The 20,678-nt window shown below is 27.2% G+C and overlaps 1 protein-coding gene across 1 annotated transcript; it reads right to left on the bottom strand.

Moving 5' to 3' along the window:
* Positions 1 to 264: 264 nt before the first annotated feature.
* Positions 265 to 4,683, bottom strand: nte1 (lysophospholipase; the record flags this gene model as incomplete). Its single annotated transcript, XM_056924215.1, has 1 exon — positions 265 to 4,683. One exon carries the CDS (start codon positions 4,681 to 4,683, stop codon positions 265 to 267), a length of 4,419 nt encoding a protein of 1,472 aa, XP_056776941.1.
* Positions 4,684 to 20,678: the final 15,995 nt, after the last annotated feature.

The raw sequence follows: 20,678 nt of genomic DNA, 5'->3' as shown, positions 1-20,678 counted from the left end.
TATTGGATTTCTAATTTATATACAAACGAATAAAAAGTATCACCAACCTGCGAATGGGTGTATCTTATGCAATTGAGCAAAGCAGACGCGGAAAATGAAACTGAACGCCAGAGCGACCGACTCCAATCCAAATGGTACTTAATCTGTTCGGAACTGGAAAAGACGACATATTGATGATACCGGAATCATTGCGAAACAAAAAAAATAATAAACATATGACGTGTTTAGTCATATAACATGCAAGCTCTGTGATCTCTGTGATCTCTAGATACTGGCTCGTCGGGGTGCCATAGTCCTCTGTAGTTTGCGCTTTTCCTCCGTCTCCTCAGGGATAGGGAGAGACCCTTCGTTCTTGAGCTTGTCAAGGAACTCTTTGCCATATGCGTACCCGACTTGATAGATTTCATCGAACTTGCCAAAGTCCAGAGTACCGTAGGGATCAATGGGTGGCCGCATATAGAGACAACCCGTTAGGTTCTTAGCTCGTTCCAGGTTATCGATGGATGAGACATATGCTAATCTGGCTTGGATTTCAGAGAGTGTGGGTGGGTTCGGAAGGGATGAAAAGGGGTTCCAGCGGTTGAACATGGACCAGAATCCAGATAACGAGTCACCGTAGCCCTGGGGTGTGTTGTCGTCGAGGGAACCAACATCCACGGCGAAAATGACATCTGCGCCTAAACTTTTCATGTGCGCGACCGTGAGATTGTCGATGTATCCGCCATCAAGCAACATGCTGCCTTCGTCACAGATGGGAGGAATCAATCCAGCGAGTGACATGGAAGCTCGCACATACCGCCACACATATCCGGATGAGTGGTACTCTGCCCGAGATTTACTGATGTTAGTCGTGTTGCAGTAGAACTCCAGCCAGAAATCTTCGATCTGACTGTCGCCGAACGTCTTGAAAATTCCACGATTGAATTCGTGGCCAGTTGTGTATGAGACCGTGGGATAGGTCAAATCCAGAGCAAATCGCCACATACTACCCATCCGACCGGAGAATTTCTTCGCACGACCATACATGGGTACCACATCGGCGTCTCGGGCATACAGGGCTCCAATAAACGATCCGATGGAAGTTCCACCAATAATATCAATTGGAATTCCTGCTTCCTCGAGAGCCTTGATGACACCTACTTGGCTGATTCCCCGGGCACCTCCACCGCCTAGGACTAATCCCACGGATTTGCCGCATAGTCGTCGGGCAAGCCGATGAAAGTCACCCTTGAAGGGAGTTTGCGGTGAATACACAGGTGACTGCTGGATCCGTCGTGAAGTGTACTTTTGGATTTCGGCCTGCAAAGTCTGCACTCGCTTTTTAAGAACGGTCCCAAACCTCTTTGCTTGAGGGTGGGATGGTTCAGCAGTTAGGCGGAACGCCATTTGAATATGGTGATGGCCTCCGTTGATCCAAAGTCTGTTCTTGAGCCATTGGCGCGTCAGGCCAGGCGAACAGTACCTTTCTGAGTGTAATAGCACAAGCTCCTTCCGTGCAGTAGTTTTCATACCAAGCAAGAAACGTTCATATTCCCCGATCCTGGGAGACGCTTCAGCTACACCGACCAGCAAAATGGAATCTGCTTGTGCAATACAAGTTTGGGTCCACGGAGCGTTGACATTTGTATCTGCAATGTACAGTAACAGACCGTATTTCTCTTCCAGGTCTGCTAGGTACTGAGAAAGTTTCAATTTACCCATCTTGCTGAACGCATGGCGACCTAGATGGTTCAAAATTGCAGCTTGGTTAAGGGATGTCACGCCCCTCGTCACGCCTATCTGGTGCAAGGCATTTAGCAAGCGATTGCCGAATTCAACCACGGGAACACCAGCAGTCACTGGAAGAATAGCGACCGTGCGAAGATTGAGGGTTGATGTCGCCGTCTGGACTCCACCAACATGGCCTTGCTCCAGGCCCTTCTCCAATAAAGGATGTTCCACCAAGTCCCGCATACGCTGGGCAATTAGCTTGGAGACCTGGATGGTGATTCCAGGGTGTTCTTGTGCCAAGCTATTGAACAGGGATCGAGGGAACTTGGCCAGTTCGGTCTCTCGAATAGCATGAAGAGTAGCTGGTCGCGTGGATTCGGTCATAACTTCCAATTCACCGACACTTTCTCCTTGACCATATTCACCTATCACGTTCATCTTGCCATTGGGGCCTTCAAGAACAGATCTGAGACGACCATTCAACACAAGATATATGGCATCGCTTTCATCTCCTTGGTGATAGATAACTTGGCCCGCTGCTACTTGCACCCACTCCAGTGCAAAATCAATGTGCAGTAGCAGGCGGGGAAGGAGATTGGTCAATCGCTTAGCCAGGGTCAACAAAGCAATGGGGTATCGGTCTGCAATTCTCTCCAAAGATGCGCGAGGCAGGAAACCCACGTAAACATCTGTCTTGGCCACGACGTCGGTGTATGAGCGGTAGGAGGCAAGAGCACCAACATACCCTTGCATACCACCGGGCTTAATTAGGTATAGCGATTTTCGTGACTGAGGCTTGCGGCGTGATTCCTTGGCACCTGTTGTGCCCGACGTTCGAGAGGATCCGGTTGTGGTTCGCCCCAACTTGGGAAAAAGCTCCTCTTGCGCATGGGATACTGAAGGACGTGATGAGCCAACAAGATCATCTCCTCGTTCATTGATAGGAATGCCAACGTCTAAGAATCCATCTATAACATAGTAAAGGCCCGGATGACGCTCGCCTTGCTCTACGAGAACGGAGCCCTGTGGGAAATAAACAACCTCGATATCGTGACGAAGTTCCTCACGGAGGTTAATCACGGGAGAGGTTCCACCAGCACTGGTAACAGACATGGACATCATTGAGTCGGTCTCGCCATCTCCAGAACCTTCGTAGGGGTCGATGAACCCGAAAGCATTGGAGAAAACGGCCTTTTGTCGCCGGGAATCATACGAAAGCAATCTAGGCGATGCTTCTCCAGAGGCATGGCTACCTTTACGCAGGGAATCCTGGGTAGTTTCAGTCAAACCGATCCCCTTCATCATACAATCCAGAATCGATTCGCGAAATAGTGTATCCTCGTCGATAGATTCTTTGCGTTGGAAAGGGGAAGATGTGAGACCATCCATAACCGCGGCAGATCGAAATAGGGGCCGTTCTCGTTCTGTCAGGGGACTCATAAGGTGAGGGCCGGCATTATCGAATCGCGGTCCAAATCTAGAGAGTTGAATTGTTGATAACAGGTCGCCTGGGCTCACTCCATTCGATTCTCGTCCGGTGTCAAGGGGTGGTGATCGCTGTGGAGTCAGTGCGACGGGTCGGTTGGTGCTATTCAGCCGCGTATGCAGAACGGCTTCCTTTCGGAGCGAACTACTAGATCGTCGCCTCCGTCCTACAGCAGGATTGTGCAGTGCGATACCTTTCCCAACTTCCTCGGGTCCAAGACGGTCTCTCTCTTGCATGAACTTGTTCTTCAGTCGGTCCAATGCGCTGCCGCGGAGGTCATTCGGCAAATCCCAATTTGTATATTTGGACATTTGTCGTTCAATTCCTAGCACATCTGTCGTCAGACCGAGGTAGGAGTGTGCAGTAGCGAACGTCACTCGCTGGAGACGAGTGAGAATCACTTGCACAATATGGGCGGTCGCCCTTGGGTATACTCGAGTTAAACGACGGAATGCACTGGCGGGGATGATAGCAATCGTTGTATCCACAGTGGCTCGAGCAACAATATCAGGATGCACCGATTTCCGTCGCTTGAGAGGTGATCGCGTAAAAGGCGGCTGTGAAGATCCCCCTCTAAAGGAAGATTGACTCTCTCCTAATTGCAGGGGAGGGACCGGCAGTAATGTCTCGCTATTCTCATTGAGACCGTGGGTCGGGTCAGAAGGATCTTCCGCATGAGCGCGAGGACTACCCATCATATCCACGCCTGGGCTCACAGGAATAGAATCGGGAGCTCGCGGCGTATGAGAACCGCCAACGCTGGACGCACTTGAGCTATGGCTTCGAGTATTGCGCAATTTAATATCTTCTGTGAACAACTGCAGGATTGAAAAGAGAGATGACATAGACGCGCCATTCTTTACTTCGGTCAGCAGTTGATATCCCTGGCGACCGTGCATACTATGCTCTTCTTCGTCCGATGTCCCATCTTCCATGTGCAAAGTCTCTTCCGTCAACTTGCCCTCTCGAGTGGATTTCACAAATATTTGAACCAGGCCATCGACCACCAGACAAAACCCTTTTTCCTCCTCTAACATCAATGTTTCCCCAGCAATCAGCTTCCTCGTCTGCATGGTCCGGGTCAACTCATGGAATACTGGTCGTTCTAGATAGCCGAACACTTTAATCGCGCTGAGGAATTCGTCGAGGTAGTTGGCTAACCCTGGTTTGGAGTCGCCTTCTTGGATATCGGGGAAGAGATCGACCTGGGCTTCTTTGCGAGGGGGTTCCGGGGGTAGGCGACTGTACATGTTCAGGAATCGGTAGCGAATGAACCAGCTCACGGTCGATATGACGGCGAGGATAATTAACATGCTATAGAGTGCTTGGTCAGTCTCGCCATCTGCGGGATATAGGGGAATCACATGCAAAAAGCCCAGCGTTCCACGATAGACGTGTGGGAGAGTTTCTTTGGGAGCGCGAAGACCTACAGCGTCGTGAAATTCATAGTGAACGTCAAGCTCATGGAGAAGAGCGTAAAAAGCCATGTAGGCAATGTGATGGTGGTGAAAGTGATGAGCCAGTACAGCGCGCGCGGAATCACCTGAAAGGTGAAGGTAAACACCCAAGCGATCCACCCCGCCATAGTTGAGGGAGTTGGTGGAAAGAAAGGCGGGGAGGGGAGATCAGCTGCAGATACAGCGGTAGCAGCGACGGAAGATGTAGTTGAAGCCAATGAAGCCGTGGTGGTGGACGTGGCCGCCGTTAGGCTCAAAGCAAGCGACGGAGCCAAGTTCGGCATGACGTGTGGGCACCGAGACACAAGCTCCGCTTTTAAACCAGTAAAAACCAAGAAAATAAGCAAGGTAGACCCAATGGATCGCAACCAGGGCTATCCCAGGGCCCAACCACACTAACTCAAAACTGACCGTGGACGACCATTCACGGTAGATATCGGAAACGTGCGGGCCCTGACACCGGTGGATGGTGGAGATGGGAAGAGGGGAGAGCGAGAGGGAGGATCTAGGTTTGCAGCAAGATAATTTATCTTGGCAGTTGGGAATAAAGAGATGAAAATGAAGATCAAGACATTTTGAAAGGTTCAGAACAAAGCGCAAAGTAGCTCAACACTACTATATAGAGATTAAACAAAGTCACAGTTGAAGTCTCCTTGATAAGCTTGAGGTTGTTGTGGTCAGTAGAGGGATCAGGTGGCCCACACGTATAATCGCCGGCAGAGCTCAAATGTACAAGTGCGGCCCACACTAACAACGTGCGGGCGGAAGTATCTAAGAGCATATGTGAAGCACAACGTCAATTCTTGCTTAAAAAAATGTAATAAAATTAAGTATACTACTGTCCTAGTAGTTTAGCTATCTTAATATAATATTACTATAATTCTTTTTACTTCTTTATAATTTTACCAAAATTTGAATTATCTAGATTTTAATATATGTATTATATATTAAATCACTAAGCTCTTGAGATAATTTTACCCAATTCTCCCTATATATTTCCTAAGTTACGTTCTATTACATTCTTTTATATATAGCAACACCTATATCTATATCTATTGCTATCTATTTACAGTTATCTGATCATATATAATCAGACCTTATCTATTTACTATATTTGTTTACTACTATATATATATTAACTATTAGTAGTAGTAGTAGAATTCATTGACCTACTATATGTTACGGTGTGGATCCTCGTACGAGAGGATCCCCGTTCCTGTTATCATGTGACCTGTGAGTTTATCGGAACTTCCTGTTCCTATTAGACATAGCTCTTTAAGCTACGTCTTGGTCAACCTTCTATCCTATAGCCCGCCGAAATATAACCTGTTCCTTAATCTTCTACCTGCTGTATAAGCTAGTCTACTAACTTAATATATATCTATCTATATCCTAATACTATATAGCTTCTACCCCTATATTTGTTACGGTTACTAAGTTGTCAGGCTAGAGACCTGTGACTAGGCAAGGATATCGGATGGTAGAGATCAAATAGAACAGTTGATATACAGAACTGATTCTTGTAGGATAAGAATCGTAGCTATTATTCGTGCGTTTTAATATTGCTAGAGCTTACTAGGGCTTAGGGTAGTTATATATTAGTAGGTGTATCGTGATAGATTCGTCCGCGGAGTGGCTATGAATTATACCCGAATTGTATCCGAAGGGATTTAGGAATCCTATGATAATTTATCCTCCCCTTTTAAGGATAGTTAACTCAACTATCTATATGATTTATATTTAATTAGGTAATTTATATCTAGTAGTATTATATTAAATAAAGATTCTAGAACTAATACTATCTTAGGTATCTTTATATATAGATATAAACAAAGTAATTATCACAGGCCAATGCCCGGTATAAGGTCACGTAGTATATGTGACTATAATAACTTAAAATATAGAATACCTACTTAGTAATTCTCTCTTTAAGCTTTTTATATATAGTACGTGGCCTAGCTTAATTGGATATAAATTCTACTTTAGCCCTTTACAAATAAAAAGCTTCTAATTGGATATTATAAAAATCTAAAACTATATATAAATCGTCCCTAAATCAAGAGTAATTTAATAATATAACCCCTAAGTAAAAGATATAGAAGTCTATAAGCCTACTATTATAGGTATAGATACTACTATAGTAAATAATATAATTATAAGCTATATAAAGTAAATAAAATAAATAAATTAATATAGAATATATAATATAAAAGGAATTAATATAATAATATAACCAAGAGTATATTACCTAAAATAAACAAATCTATTATCTAGAGACTATAATAGAGTAATTAGTCTTATAGTTAATAATAATAATAATAAAAGAACTAACTCTAGTATAAACTATAATTAAATTAATCTTAGAACCCCTATAATTAGAACCTATATATTACCTAAAGATATAATTATTAGATCTAATTCTATTTAAGGAAAAAGTAGCTAACTAGCTAATATAGTATATAATAATAAAGAATAAACTATATATTAATAATATAGTAATTAACTTACCCTAAGATTAATTTATATATATATTCTCTAAGCTTAAGAAGCTTATTTAGAAGAATATTAGAATCTTTATAAAATTATAATAAAATAATAGGGATCTATAGATAATTCTAGACTATCTTAAGGATATTTATAAGGATCTAAATATTAAAATATATACTATAAGATATCTCTACTAAATATACTAATTAAATAGTATATCTTTTATAAAATTCCTTCTTAGATTAAAGAAAGAGTTTATAGATATAGATACCCTTAAATAATACAATAAAATAAAAAGATAGATCTTATTAGGATCCTTAAATAAAAATATAACGAATTTATTAATAAATTATAGTATTCTTACTATATTTTTAGATCTTATTACTTAACTTTATAAAATTAATATTAATATAGATACTCTTAATATTAATATCCTAGAAAGATTATATTATATATATATCTAGTAATATTAGGACTTAATAGATTAAACCCTAACTACTATAGTTAATTAAGCTAAATTCTATATAAAATACTACTAATTAGAGCCTAAAATAAATAAATAAATAAAGTAGATTAATTATAAAAAGATAGAAAGATAATAAGATAAAGGAAGATATCTTTATTATAGTAAATAAAACTATTTTATTATAAAATATTCTTTACTAACTATATAGTACTAAGAACTAAGAGAGAGAGATATCCCTATAGAATTAAAGATAAAAAAACTAAATATATAATTAATTATAAGTTAAGTATATTAGTTTTTAAAAATAAACTCTTCTTAAATAAAGATTTAGAAAAAGAGTAACTCTAGTTCTAAGTTATAAATAAAAATAAAAAGAAGTTAAAAAGCTACTAAAATAAGAAATAATATTATTTCTAGTTAATATTAAAATAAATAAAATCTAATTTATATAAGCCCTAGTTAATAATAGTTATTATTATTATATAACTATAAATAAAATATTAGTTTAGTTATTTAATTTTCTATATATTAGAATATCTATATAGATTCTAGATAGAGTAGTCCTAAATTAGGATTAAATTACCTAGGTTATATATTTTAATCTAGATAAATATAACTATTAATAAAAATAAATATTTATATATATTATTTCCTAGTAAAAGGATAGTATAATATTAGAAGATCCTTAGTTATAAGATATTAATAATTAATATTTAGTAAGAAAAGGATATATTAATATATTTATAAGAAATAGAGAGTAGATAAAGTACTAGAACTATATAGACTATATAATTAGACTAACTAATATAAGAAGAATATAGATTAAGAAGTTAATAGTCTAATTATTATATAACTTTATTTATAGAGAGAAGTAGCTAAATTAATTATAAATAAATAAAGTTATAATAGATAATATTAAGAAAGTACTATATCTAAAGAAATAGAATAACCCTAAGAATAAGCTATTAAGATACTATTAATAGTAGTTAGATATCTTTAGTTAATAGTTAACTAATAAATTATTTCTAAATTAACTAAGAATTAACTATAAAATTATTCTAAAATAAGACTATAATAATATTAAAGAACTATTTTTATATAGTTCTCTCTATAGTATAAATAAAGAAAAGCTTCTATATCTATAGAAGATATTAATAAACCTTTTTAGAAAGAGCTTTATCTAAGTAAATAAATTATTTACTATAATCCTAATCTTATTAATAAAGAAGCTAAATAAAAAAGTATAATTCTATATTAATTACTATAGATTAAATAAATTAATAGTAAAGGATTATTATCTATTACTACTAATTAAAGAGATACTAAGAAATATAAGATAGGCTAAATAGTTTTCTAAGTTAGATATTATTATTACTTTCTATAAGATTTATATTTAATTAAGAGAAGAATAGAAAATAATATTTTAGATATAATATAATCTATATAAGTAGAATATTACTTTATTTAGATTAATTAGTATACTAATAATTTTCTAGAGATATATTAATAAGATCCTATAAGAGTATCTTAATAATTTTATATCTATATATATAAATAATATTATTATATATAATAATAGATTATTAGGAGATTACTAATAGAAAATAGAATAAATACTATAGAAACTATAAGAAGTAGGCCTATAATATAATATTAGAAAATCAGAGTTTAAGTAAGATTCTATAAAATATCTAGGGTTTATTATATAAATAGATAAAAGAATCTATATTAATCTAAAAAAGGTTATAACTATCTAAGAATAGGAAGTACTAAAATTAATATAAGATATATAGAGCTTTCTTAGATTTACTAACTTTTACTACTTATTTATATCCTAATTTACTAACCTCTTAATATCTCTAATAAAATTAATAAGAAAAGATATCTAATTTATATAGGATAATAACTATTAATAAATATTTAAAGAATTAAAAAGTCTCTTTATTAATATCCTGATTCTAATATATTTTGAAAAGAATAAGGAAACTATTATTAAGATAGATATATTAGGATAGGCTATAGGAGCTATCTTATTATAATATAGGTTAGATAAGTAGCTATATCTATATACCTACCTCTCTTAGAAACTATTACTAGTAGAATTAAATTATAAGATTTATAATAAAGAGTTATTAGTAATTATATATATCCTTTAAGAGTAAAGACTAAAGTTAAAGATAGTACCCTAATTTATTATTATAATAGACTATAAAAACTTATAATACTTTAGTAAAATATAATATCTAAATAAATAATAAATAAGATAGATAGATATTCTTATAGAGTTTAACTATAAACTAAAATATTACCCTAGGAAGCTTATTATAAGACCTAATATACTTTTATAATAAAGCTAAGATATCTTATAGTATATTATAGATAAAAGGCTATTAAATTAGTTCTGAACCCTATTAAAAAAGATATAGATTAAGATAGGATAACCTGACCTACTAATAGTAAAGGAAATTAATTTTAAGAAGAAAATATCCTTATTTAAGAAGCCTATACTATAATAAGAATAGAAGAATATAAGATCTACTAATCTAAAGTATTAGAAGATATATAAAATCTTAGAAAAGGAAGATTAATAAATCACTATTAAAGTAAATATAAAAATAAGCTTATTAGAGTATTACCTAGATAAATAAGGGCTACTTTATTTTAGATAATAGATATAGATCTTAGATAATAAGATATTATATATAAAGATTATATAGAAGATCTATAACTCTTATATTATAGTATACCCTAGTTAAGATACTACCTATATAATACTATTATAAAGATTCTTCTAGCTAGAAATAATAAGAGATATATAATACTTCTTATAAAACTATATAATTTATAGCTATAGTACTATATAGTATAATATAAAATATAGATTACTAAAACTATTACTAATTCTATAGTAAATATAGATAGAATTATCTATAGATTTTATTATAGAACTATCTCTAATAGTATATATAGATATAATAAATTTAATAGTAATTATAAACTAGCTTATAAAGAGTATAATTCTTATAAGTATAGTAGAGATAACTACTAAGAGAGTAGTAGATATATTCTTTATTTATTTTTATATATACTATAAGCTACTATAAGTAGTTATAAATAACTATAGGTCCTAATTTATAGGTATATTCTAATAAATAATATATAAGAAGCTATTAATTTAATATTGACTATTAACTACTTTCTATCTATAATCTAATAGTACTATAGAGTATATAAACCAAAAAGTTAAATAGATCTTATATATATTTATAACCTATATATAAAATAATTAAGATATACTACTCCCTATTATTACTATAGTAATTAATAACTATAATACTAATATAATAGGACTATCTCTCTTTTTCTTTATATATAGTTATTATATTAACCCTATTAAGATAGAAGAGATAGAAGAACCCTATAAAATCTATATATAACCAGGAATCGTAGGCAAAATATTTATAAATTAACTATAAGAAGCTATTAATTAGATCTAAGCTGCAATTATTTCTATATAAGCTCTATAAAAAAAGTAATTAAATAAGTAATAATAAGCTATACTAGTCTATAAGAAAGATAACTAGATATAGTTAAATTTATAGAATATATATATATAATAATAATTAAAGAAGCTAAACTAGCTATATATTTAATATTAAGTTTTAGATATTTCTATATTTTATATAGTATAATTAGAGGTATTTACTAATATCTATCTAGTATTCTATATAAAACTAGTTAGACTTATTACTTTAGATCTATTTCTATTATAGATTATAAATAATTTATATCCCCTATTGATACTAGTTAATAGAGAACTTAAATATAAAATAGAAGAGATAGTAGATATAAAATATAAGAAAGTTAGTTAAGGATATTATAATAAAGCCTTAATAAAATAGATAGGTTAGATAGAATAGACCTAATAGAGTCTTAGTAATATTTAAGATTACTCTATATTAGATATCTTTAAAAGACGATTTAACCCTATTTCAACTTTATTATAAGCCTAAAGATAACTAAATATAACTATAATATATATAAGAAGGACTACCCTAAAGAAGGAATACTATTATAGACTAATACCTAGTATAAGATTATATAGTATATATAACTATAATAACTTAATATATAGAATACCTACTTAGTAATTCTCTCTTTAAGCTTTTTATATATAGTATGTAGCCTAGCTTAATTAGATATAAATTCTACTTTAGCCCTTTATAGTAATATAGGTTTTTTAATATCTTTGAGATAAGAGCTTCTCCTATCTTTTTAACTTTTATCTTTTCCCTTTTCTTAGTTTTTAATTCTTGACTTTCTATCTTCTTACTCTCTATTTTTATCTTATTTCTTTTTAATATATCTAAGATTACTACTTCTAATATTTTTAGTAATCCTTCTTATTGTAGTAGTTATTATATAACTAGAGATAAAGGTTAGGCTAGAGATAGAGATAATAGTAATAGTAATAGAGATAATAGGATTAATAAAGGTAATAGAAGTATTATTAGTACTTCTACTAGCTTATATTCTCTTTATAATTAAATTACTTACTCTTCTTTTATATTCTATATTAGATATATTACTAAAATAGCTCTTTGTTCTCCTAAGGATACTATTTCTAAGATCTATTATAACTAGGATTATATAAACTTGATTACTTATACTTTATATAAAAAGTATAGTAAAAATTACTTTTAAATAAGGTTCTTCTTTAAGTTATATTTAATTTAGTACTAATTTATTTTAGATATCTTATAGAATTTATAATAATTTATATTAGTTTTAGTTAATTCTTAATTAGATATATAAAGTTTAAAGTAATAGTACTATTATAATAGTTATTAATAGTATTATATCTATTTAGAATAAAGAAAATAAAACTATAGTTATAGAAGGATCTATTTATCTCTTAATATCTTTTTAAAAGATAATATCTATTTATTTTTCTAGTTATAAGCTCTATTTTAATTTATAGAATATAGACTAAGCTATAGGAGTATATACTATATTTATTATTAAGTAATAGAAGAAATTAAATATTAAAGCTAGTTTATTTTTTATTTAGTCTCTTTATTATTCTAATAATCTTTTATATCTATAGATTAGTAATACTAGTTTTACTCTCTAATAGAATAGTATTTAATCCTTCTTTATAGAGATTATAATAGGATATTAATATAATATAACTCTAATTAGGATTACTTTAACTCTAGTTATAATAGTAATTATTATTAATATTAAGATATTTATAACTTAGTATAGAATTCTATAGTAATTTATTATTTTTTATCTTATTTATCCTTCTCTTTTTTAACTAAATAATCTTATTTAGTATAGCTTTTCTTTATCTAATATTAATTTAAAGATAATTTAAAGGGGTTTTAGAGGGTTTTTAGTATTATTAGAATACTATTTTATAAGCTTAGTTTTTCTTAAATAAAGCTACTATATCTTTTATATTTTCTAAGTATTTTATATAGTAATATAATACTTTATTAAAGATTTTTTTATCTTAAATCTTTTTAACTTCTTATTCTTCTTTATTTTTAAGTTTTAGTATTAGTATTTATAAGTTATTATTATTTTAGTTATTCTATAATTTAAAAAGAGAGATAGAGAAGACATTATATAATCTTAAGTATTTTTCTAGTAATATAATATAATAGGTCTAGATACTAACTTTTATAAGAATATAGAAAGATCTAATTTAATAGAAGAATAACTTTCTTTCTTTAGTTTTAAAGTAGAGATTCTTTATTAAAAGGAATATAAAGGTTTTTATTTTAAAGTTCTTTAACTTATAATTTTTATTATAGGATCTCTATTATATTTTCTATATAATTTAAAGCTTATTTATAGTCTTTTTATAGATATTCTAGAGATAATTTACTTATTCTTTAGTATTAGAGATCTCTTTTTTAAATATTTTATTAAAAGTTTAGATTTAGAAATTAAGATTATATCTAAATAAAATATAAAAAAAGGTTTTATTAGTTAATATATTAATAGTATTATTATATATAAATTATACTATCTTAAAAAGTTAAGTCTAGTTTAATTATTTTTTATTAATAAAATATTTAAGATATTTTTCTAAAACCTAGTTAAATCTTTCTATTTATCTATTAGTTTAGAAATAGAATATAATAAAGAACTATAGTTTAATCTTAAAATAGTAATAAAGTTATAATTAGAACTTATTTATAAAAATAGGTTTTTAATTAAAGATAATTTTCTTTAGATTTCTATATTTAAGTTTAATTTAATTAAAAAAAAGTTTAGTAAGGTTTTTTATAGATATTATTATTAATATAAAAAGGAATTAAAAGAATTTTATAAGTTAGTAAATAATTACTAGGATTATATTATATTTTCTTTTTTTAAAGATTATAATTAGAAGTTTTATAATAAAATCTATATTTAGCTTTATAAATAGTTTATAAAATATAAGAAAGGATTAGAATTCTTTATAGGAATAATACCTAAATATTTTAACTTCTTAATATATTAGATATATTTTAATATATTCTTATATATTCTTTAATAGATATTCCTAATAGAATTTCTTTTTTAGAAGTTATTCTATATATATTCTTCTAAAATATTCTATAAGTTACTTATTATAATAAAACTTAATTAGTTTTTATCTTAGATTCTTAGTAATAGGAATATAAAGATATCTTTTATAATATAAAAGTTTCTTAAAATTAATATTTTAATACTTTTCTTATAGAATATCTTTTTAAGTTATATTAATTTTTTTTAGACTATCTTATTTTTATCTTAGAGTTCTTTAATTAATAATTTTAGTTCTTTTAGGGATTTATCTATAAGTAGATCTTTATTTATAGTTATAGTAACTACTATTTAAGAGAATATAAATTAAGAATAACTTAAAACCTTATAATATATTATATTATAGTCTTAACTTAGAAGAAACTTAGTTATATTATAGTCCTAACTTAGGAAAACCTTTTTATTATCTTTTAGATCTAAATAATTAGTTTCGCTAGACTTATTTATAGCCTTCTCTAGATCCTTCTAATCTATAGGGATAGTAATATTATTTTAAATTTAGTTTAGTTTTAACTCTAGGTTATTAGCTAAGTTACTTATAATTAAGAAGAAGGATAGTAATAGACTACTATAGGCTAATATAATTATAATTATCAATTCTTACTTCTCTTTACTTTCTTCTCTAGATAGTATTATATTAGTAGTAAACTACTATACTTTTATAAATAATTTAGCTATAATTCTCTTATAAATTAGCTTTAATATCTCTTTTATAGATAGAGGCTTCTCTTCTCTTAGAATATAGAATAATCTATCTATAAGATTAGTCTTCTTAGAGTAATAATATATTATAAAGTTAAATAGAGTAAGGGAAAGATATTAATATATTTATCTTCTATTAATCTTAGATTAATCTATAAATAGCTTTAGGTTATAGTAATTTATTAGAACCTTAATTTAATATTAGCTTTCTTTAAGATATTAATACTAGTATTTAAATAAATAAATAATTATAAATAGCTCTTAATCTAATATTATATAGTTCTATTCTATAGATAAGAATTTCTTTAACTAGAAGATAATAAGATATTATATTCTTTAATTATCTAATTATAAAAGGATTCTATCTATTCTAAAACTTAAAGTATTAGTTTTAAATTAGATAGATCTCTCTAGATTAAAGTATTATAAGAGAAATATAGTTAAAAAGATCTTAATAAGATCTTAAAATACTTTTAATTTATAGTTATTTAGCTTAATATTCTCTAGTTTTTTCCTATCTTTGCTTTCTTTAAGAAGCTCTATAAATAGTAATATAATTAAGAAGTATTTTTTAATAAACCTTTAATAAAAATTATAGAATCCTAGGAAGATTTAAATCTCTTTATAGGATATAGATTATTTCTATTCTTAGATAGCTTAAACTTATTCTAGATCTATAGAGATATTATTTTAATTAATAATAAAGTTAAGGAATTTAATTTATTTCTTATAGAATTAATATTTAGAGACTTTTATAAATAGTTATACTTTTTTTAATCTTTTAAATATAAGATAAAGATATTCTATATATTCTTTATAGGTCCTAGAGAAGATAAGAATATTATTTAAATATATAATATAGATAATATTAAGAAGACTATAAAGTATAGTATAGATATAGCTTTAAAATATTATAGATATATTAATAAGACTAAATAGTATAACTATATATTTAAAATAGCTATATCTTATATAAAAAGCTATTTTCTATTCTTCTTCTTTTTAAATATAAATTTAATAGTATATATCTTATATATTAATTTTACTAAGGAATTAAGTCTTAGAAAGATAGTTAAAAATCTTTAAAATAAAGGGTAGGGGGTATTGATTTTTAACTAAAATCTTATTTAAATCTTAATAATTAATATAAATCTATTACTCTCTATCCTTTTTAGATATAAATAGAATAAGTATACTAACTAGGCTTTTTAATAATCTAATTTAATTATTTATTAAGTTTTTATTAAGATATTTCTATAACTCTATAAGTTTTATCTATAAGAGGGGATAGATTAGACTATATAAAGATAATATATCTTTTTTAAGTTTGATTAAGTAGTTAGTCTTTTTTTATAGTAGTATAATTTTAAAGTTCTATATTTTAAATATATCCTAGAATACTAGTAATTTAAGAGGGATTTAGTCTTAATTTATTATTAATTTATCTTCTTCTTCTTTTAGAGGAAGTTAGATTTCTTCTAGGATTTTAATAATTATAAAGATATAGGCTTAGTTCTTATATACTTTTATAAACTAATAAAACTTTAATTATTCTATTATTTCTCTTTTATATTTAAATTACTATTATTTCTACTATAGGGTTAATATAATTTATATTTTTTAGATAGTTATATTTAATAGTAATACTAATAATCCTAATAGATAGAGATCTCTATTAACTATAATATAAGGATATAAAAACTTTTATTTAGTTTCTTAAGAGTTATATATAGTAATTAGAATAGTCTATATACTATAGATAAAAGTATTTTATTAATCTACTACTTCTAGAATAGGGATATTATACTTAGTTTAATTAAAGTAATATTTCTAGATAAATTTATAATTAATAAGATTTATCTTTATATAGGTATTGATATCTATATATATCTTAATATTATTTTAAATATAAATTAAGATATAGAGGTAAATAACTATTTCTATTTAAAGCTAGAAGTTAGAATTTATAAGAGTTAATTTAATTCTAATACTTTTCCTAAGTCTTTTAATTAAATATTATAATAATAATATTAGGGTCTTAAATAAGCTTCTTAGATCTTTATTCTTAGGGCTTATAGTAATAAATAATATTTATTTACTTAGTAATCTAGTTTACTATAATTAAAATAATTATTTAAAGGGGTTCTAATAGATAAGTTAGATAGATTAAATAGATTAGTTCTTTTAATAGAAGTATTATTTAGATTATTCTTATTCTAAAAGAGAAATAATTAAGGTTTATCTCTAAAATAAAGGGAATTTAGATATAACTTAGAGTTATTATAATTTAGATTAGATCTAAGACTATAAGGATCTTTTAAGTATAGATTTCTAGGACCCTTTTGTCTTATTCTATACTATTAGACTAATTTAGAAATAAGTTATTAGATTATAGATATTTTAAGCTTAAATTTAAATTATTAATAAATAGATTATATTTATATATCTTTATTTTTATAAATTCCTAAGTACTCTATACTTTTTTTACTTATTATATTTAAGTCTTAGAAAAAACCTTTATATATTAGTAAATATATAGTATTAACTATAGCTATAGTTTTAATATATAGTAATATATTTACTTATTCTAAAAGATCTAAGAAAGATAATATTCTAAATCTATAAGATAATAATAAAAGATCTTTAGTTCTTTATTAATTTATTAGTAATAATATTCTATCTTATTATTAACTTCTCTAATAAAAGTATTTTTATTATATATTAAGATAAAAGTCTATTTCTTAAAGTATTTCTAGTTATTAAAATAATAATTATTATTATTTTTAAGATATCTCTTCTTTATAGTCTAGTTATTTTTATAATTAGAGTTAAGATATTTAATTCCTATAAGAATCTTTATCTCTTTATTCTTATAGATCTTAGGATTATTTTAAAAGATATATCTAAACTATAAGAGTTAATTTATTTATTCTTAAAGACTAAATAATTTCTTAAATTTATTAATCTTAAAATCCTCTATTTTCTTATATATTTTAATCTTAGTTCTTCTATAAGCTATAAATAGATTATCTAAGAAAGCCCTAGTATTAATTCTAAAGACTTAAATAAAAAGCTTTTTAAGATAAATATAAATTATAAGGAACTCTTCTAGATATTCTAGTTTATATCTTTTCTTTTCTAGGGTATCTATAGTAATACTTTTAGATCTACTAATACTTTTAATTATAAGACTATTAATAATTTCTCTAATCTAGTCTAGATTAGATTTAGTTAGATTTATATTTTAATCTAGAACTAATTTAATCTTAGATTATCTAATAATAAAAGGAAAAGATATAATAGACTTAGATTAAGTACTATTATAAGAGAATATAGGGTTTTAGTATATAGAGAATACTATTATTAATCTTTAAGTAATTAAAAGAGAAGAATTATAATTATAATAATTACTAAGTTATTAAACTAAAGATCTATAACTAAATAAGAATATTAGATAGTAGAGATTAAATAGAATAGTTAATATATAGAACTAATTCTTATAGGATAAGAATTGTAGCTATTATTTATATATTTTAATATTGTTAGAGCTTACTAGGATTTAGGGTAGTTATATATTAGTAGATATATTATAGTAGATTTATCTATAAAGTAACTATAAATTGTACTTAAATCGTATCTGAAGGGATTTAGGAATCCCATGATAATATTAAGAGTTAGACTACTTATTAACTATAGATCTATCCCTAGAGCTTATAACTAGAAGCTTCTCTACTACTATTCTTATTTAAAATCTTTAAAGAATATACTAAATACTATAATATAAACCCTAAAGTATAGCTAATATACTATAAATAAATATATAAATAACCTAAAGAAGTAAAAAAGATAATTTATTTATACTATTAATAATACTATATTATCTAATATAAAATTACTTATCTAAATTAAGAACTTACCTAGACTAAAGAAGAACTTATATAAATCTATAAGAAACTATCTAAAAAGAATAATACTTTTAAGTACTAAGAAAGAAAGATAATATAAATATAAGAATCTCCTAGAATATATCTATAAACTTAAAGCTATATATTAAAGATATAACTAAGTCTTAATAACTACTACTCTAACTATAAATATCTTTTATATAAATCTAGTTCTTAAAGTACTTACTAAAAGAATATTAATTCTAATATTAAGAATATCTTTATTATCTAATTCCTATATTATCTACCTTTCTATTCTTTCTAAATATCTTCTAAACCCTTATATATTTATTAGAGATTATAAACCTCTACTAATTTATATTCTAGATTTAAGAAAAATTAATTATTATAGGATTCCTGAATCCCTTTAGGTATAATTCGGGTATGATTTATAGCTACTCTATAGGTAAATCTACTATAATATATCTACTAATATATAACTATCCTAAGCCCTAGTAAGCTCTAGTAATATTAAAATATATAAATAATAGCTATGATTCTTGTCCTATAAGAATTAGTTCTATATATTAACTATTTTATTTGATCTCTACTATCTAATATCCTTATTTAGTTATAGGTCTCTAGTCTAATAACTTAGTAATTATTATAATTCTAATTCTTCTCTTTTAACTATCTAAGGATTAATAATAGTACTCTCTATATACTAAAACCCTATATCCTCTTATAATAGTACTTAATCTAAGCCTATTATATCTTTCTCTTTTATTATTAGATAATCTAAGATTGAATTAGTTCTAGATTAGTATACAAATCTAGTTAAATCTAATCTAGACTAGATTAGAGAAATTATTAATAATCTTATAACTAAAAGTATTAGTAGACCTAGGAGTATTATTATAGATACTCTAGAAGAGAAGAGATATAAACTAGAATATCTAGAAGAGTTCTTTATAATTTATACTTACCTTAAAGAGCTCTCTGTTTAAGTCTTTAGAATTAAAGCTAGGGCTTTCTTAGATAATCTATTTATAGCTTATAGAGGAACTAAGATTAAAATATATAAGAAAGTAGAGGATTTTAAGGTTAATAAGTTTAAGAAATTATTTAGTTTTTAAGAATAAGTAAATTAGCTCTTATAGTTTAGATATATTTTTTAAGATAATCTTAGGGTCTATAAGAATAAAGAGATAAAGATTCTTATAGAAGTTAAATATCTTAACTCTAACTATAAAAATAACTAGACTATAGAGAAGAGATATCTTAAAATTAATAATAATAATTATTTTAGTAATTAGGAATATTTTAAGGAATAGACTTTTATCTTAATATATAATAAAAATATCTTTATTAAAGAAGTTAGTAATAAGATAGAGTATTATTATTAATAAATTAATAAGGAATTAAAGGCTTTTTACTACTATTTTATAGATCTAGAATATTATTTTCCTTAGGTCTTTTAGGATAAGTAAATATATTATTATATATTAAAACTATAGCTATAGTTAATACTATATATTTATTAATATATAAAGGTTTCTTCTAAGACTTAAGTATAATAAGTAGAAGAAGTATAGAGTATCTAGGAATTTATAAAAGTAAAGATATATAAATATAACTTATTTATTAATAATTTAAATTCGAGCTTAAAATACCTATAATCTAATAACTTATTCCTAAATTAGTCTAATAGTATAGAATAAGACTAAAAGGGTCTTAGAAATCTATATTTAAAGGATCTTTATAGTCTTAGACTTAATCTAAATTATAATAATTCTAAGTTATATCTAAATCTCTTTTAATTTAGAAATAAACCTTGAGTGTTTCTTTCTTAGAATAAGAATAATCTAAATAATATATTTATTAGAGGGACTAATCTATCTAAT

The sequence above is a fragment of the Penicillium angulare genome, assembly GCF_028827245.1.
Source record: "Penicillium angulare strain IBT 27051 chromosome Unknown utg000005l_segment0_segment0, whole genome shotgun sequence".
Classification (NCBI taxonomy): Eukaryota; Fungi; Ascomycota; class Eurotiomycetes; order Eurotiales; family Aspergillaceae; genus Penicillium; species Penicillium angulare.
Note: the sequence above shows the minus strand (reverse complement) of the source record. Positions and strands in the feature narration are given on the sequence as shown.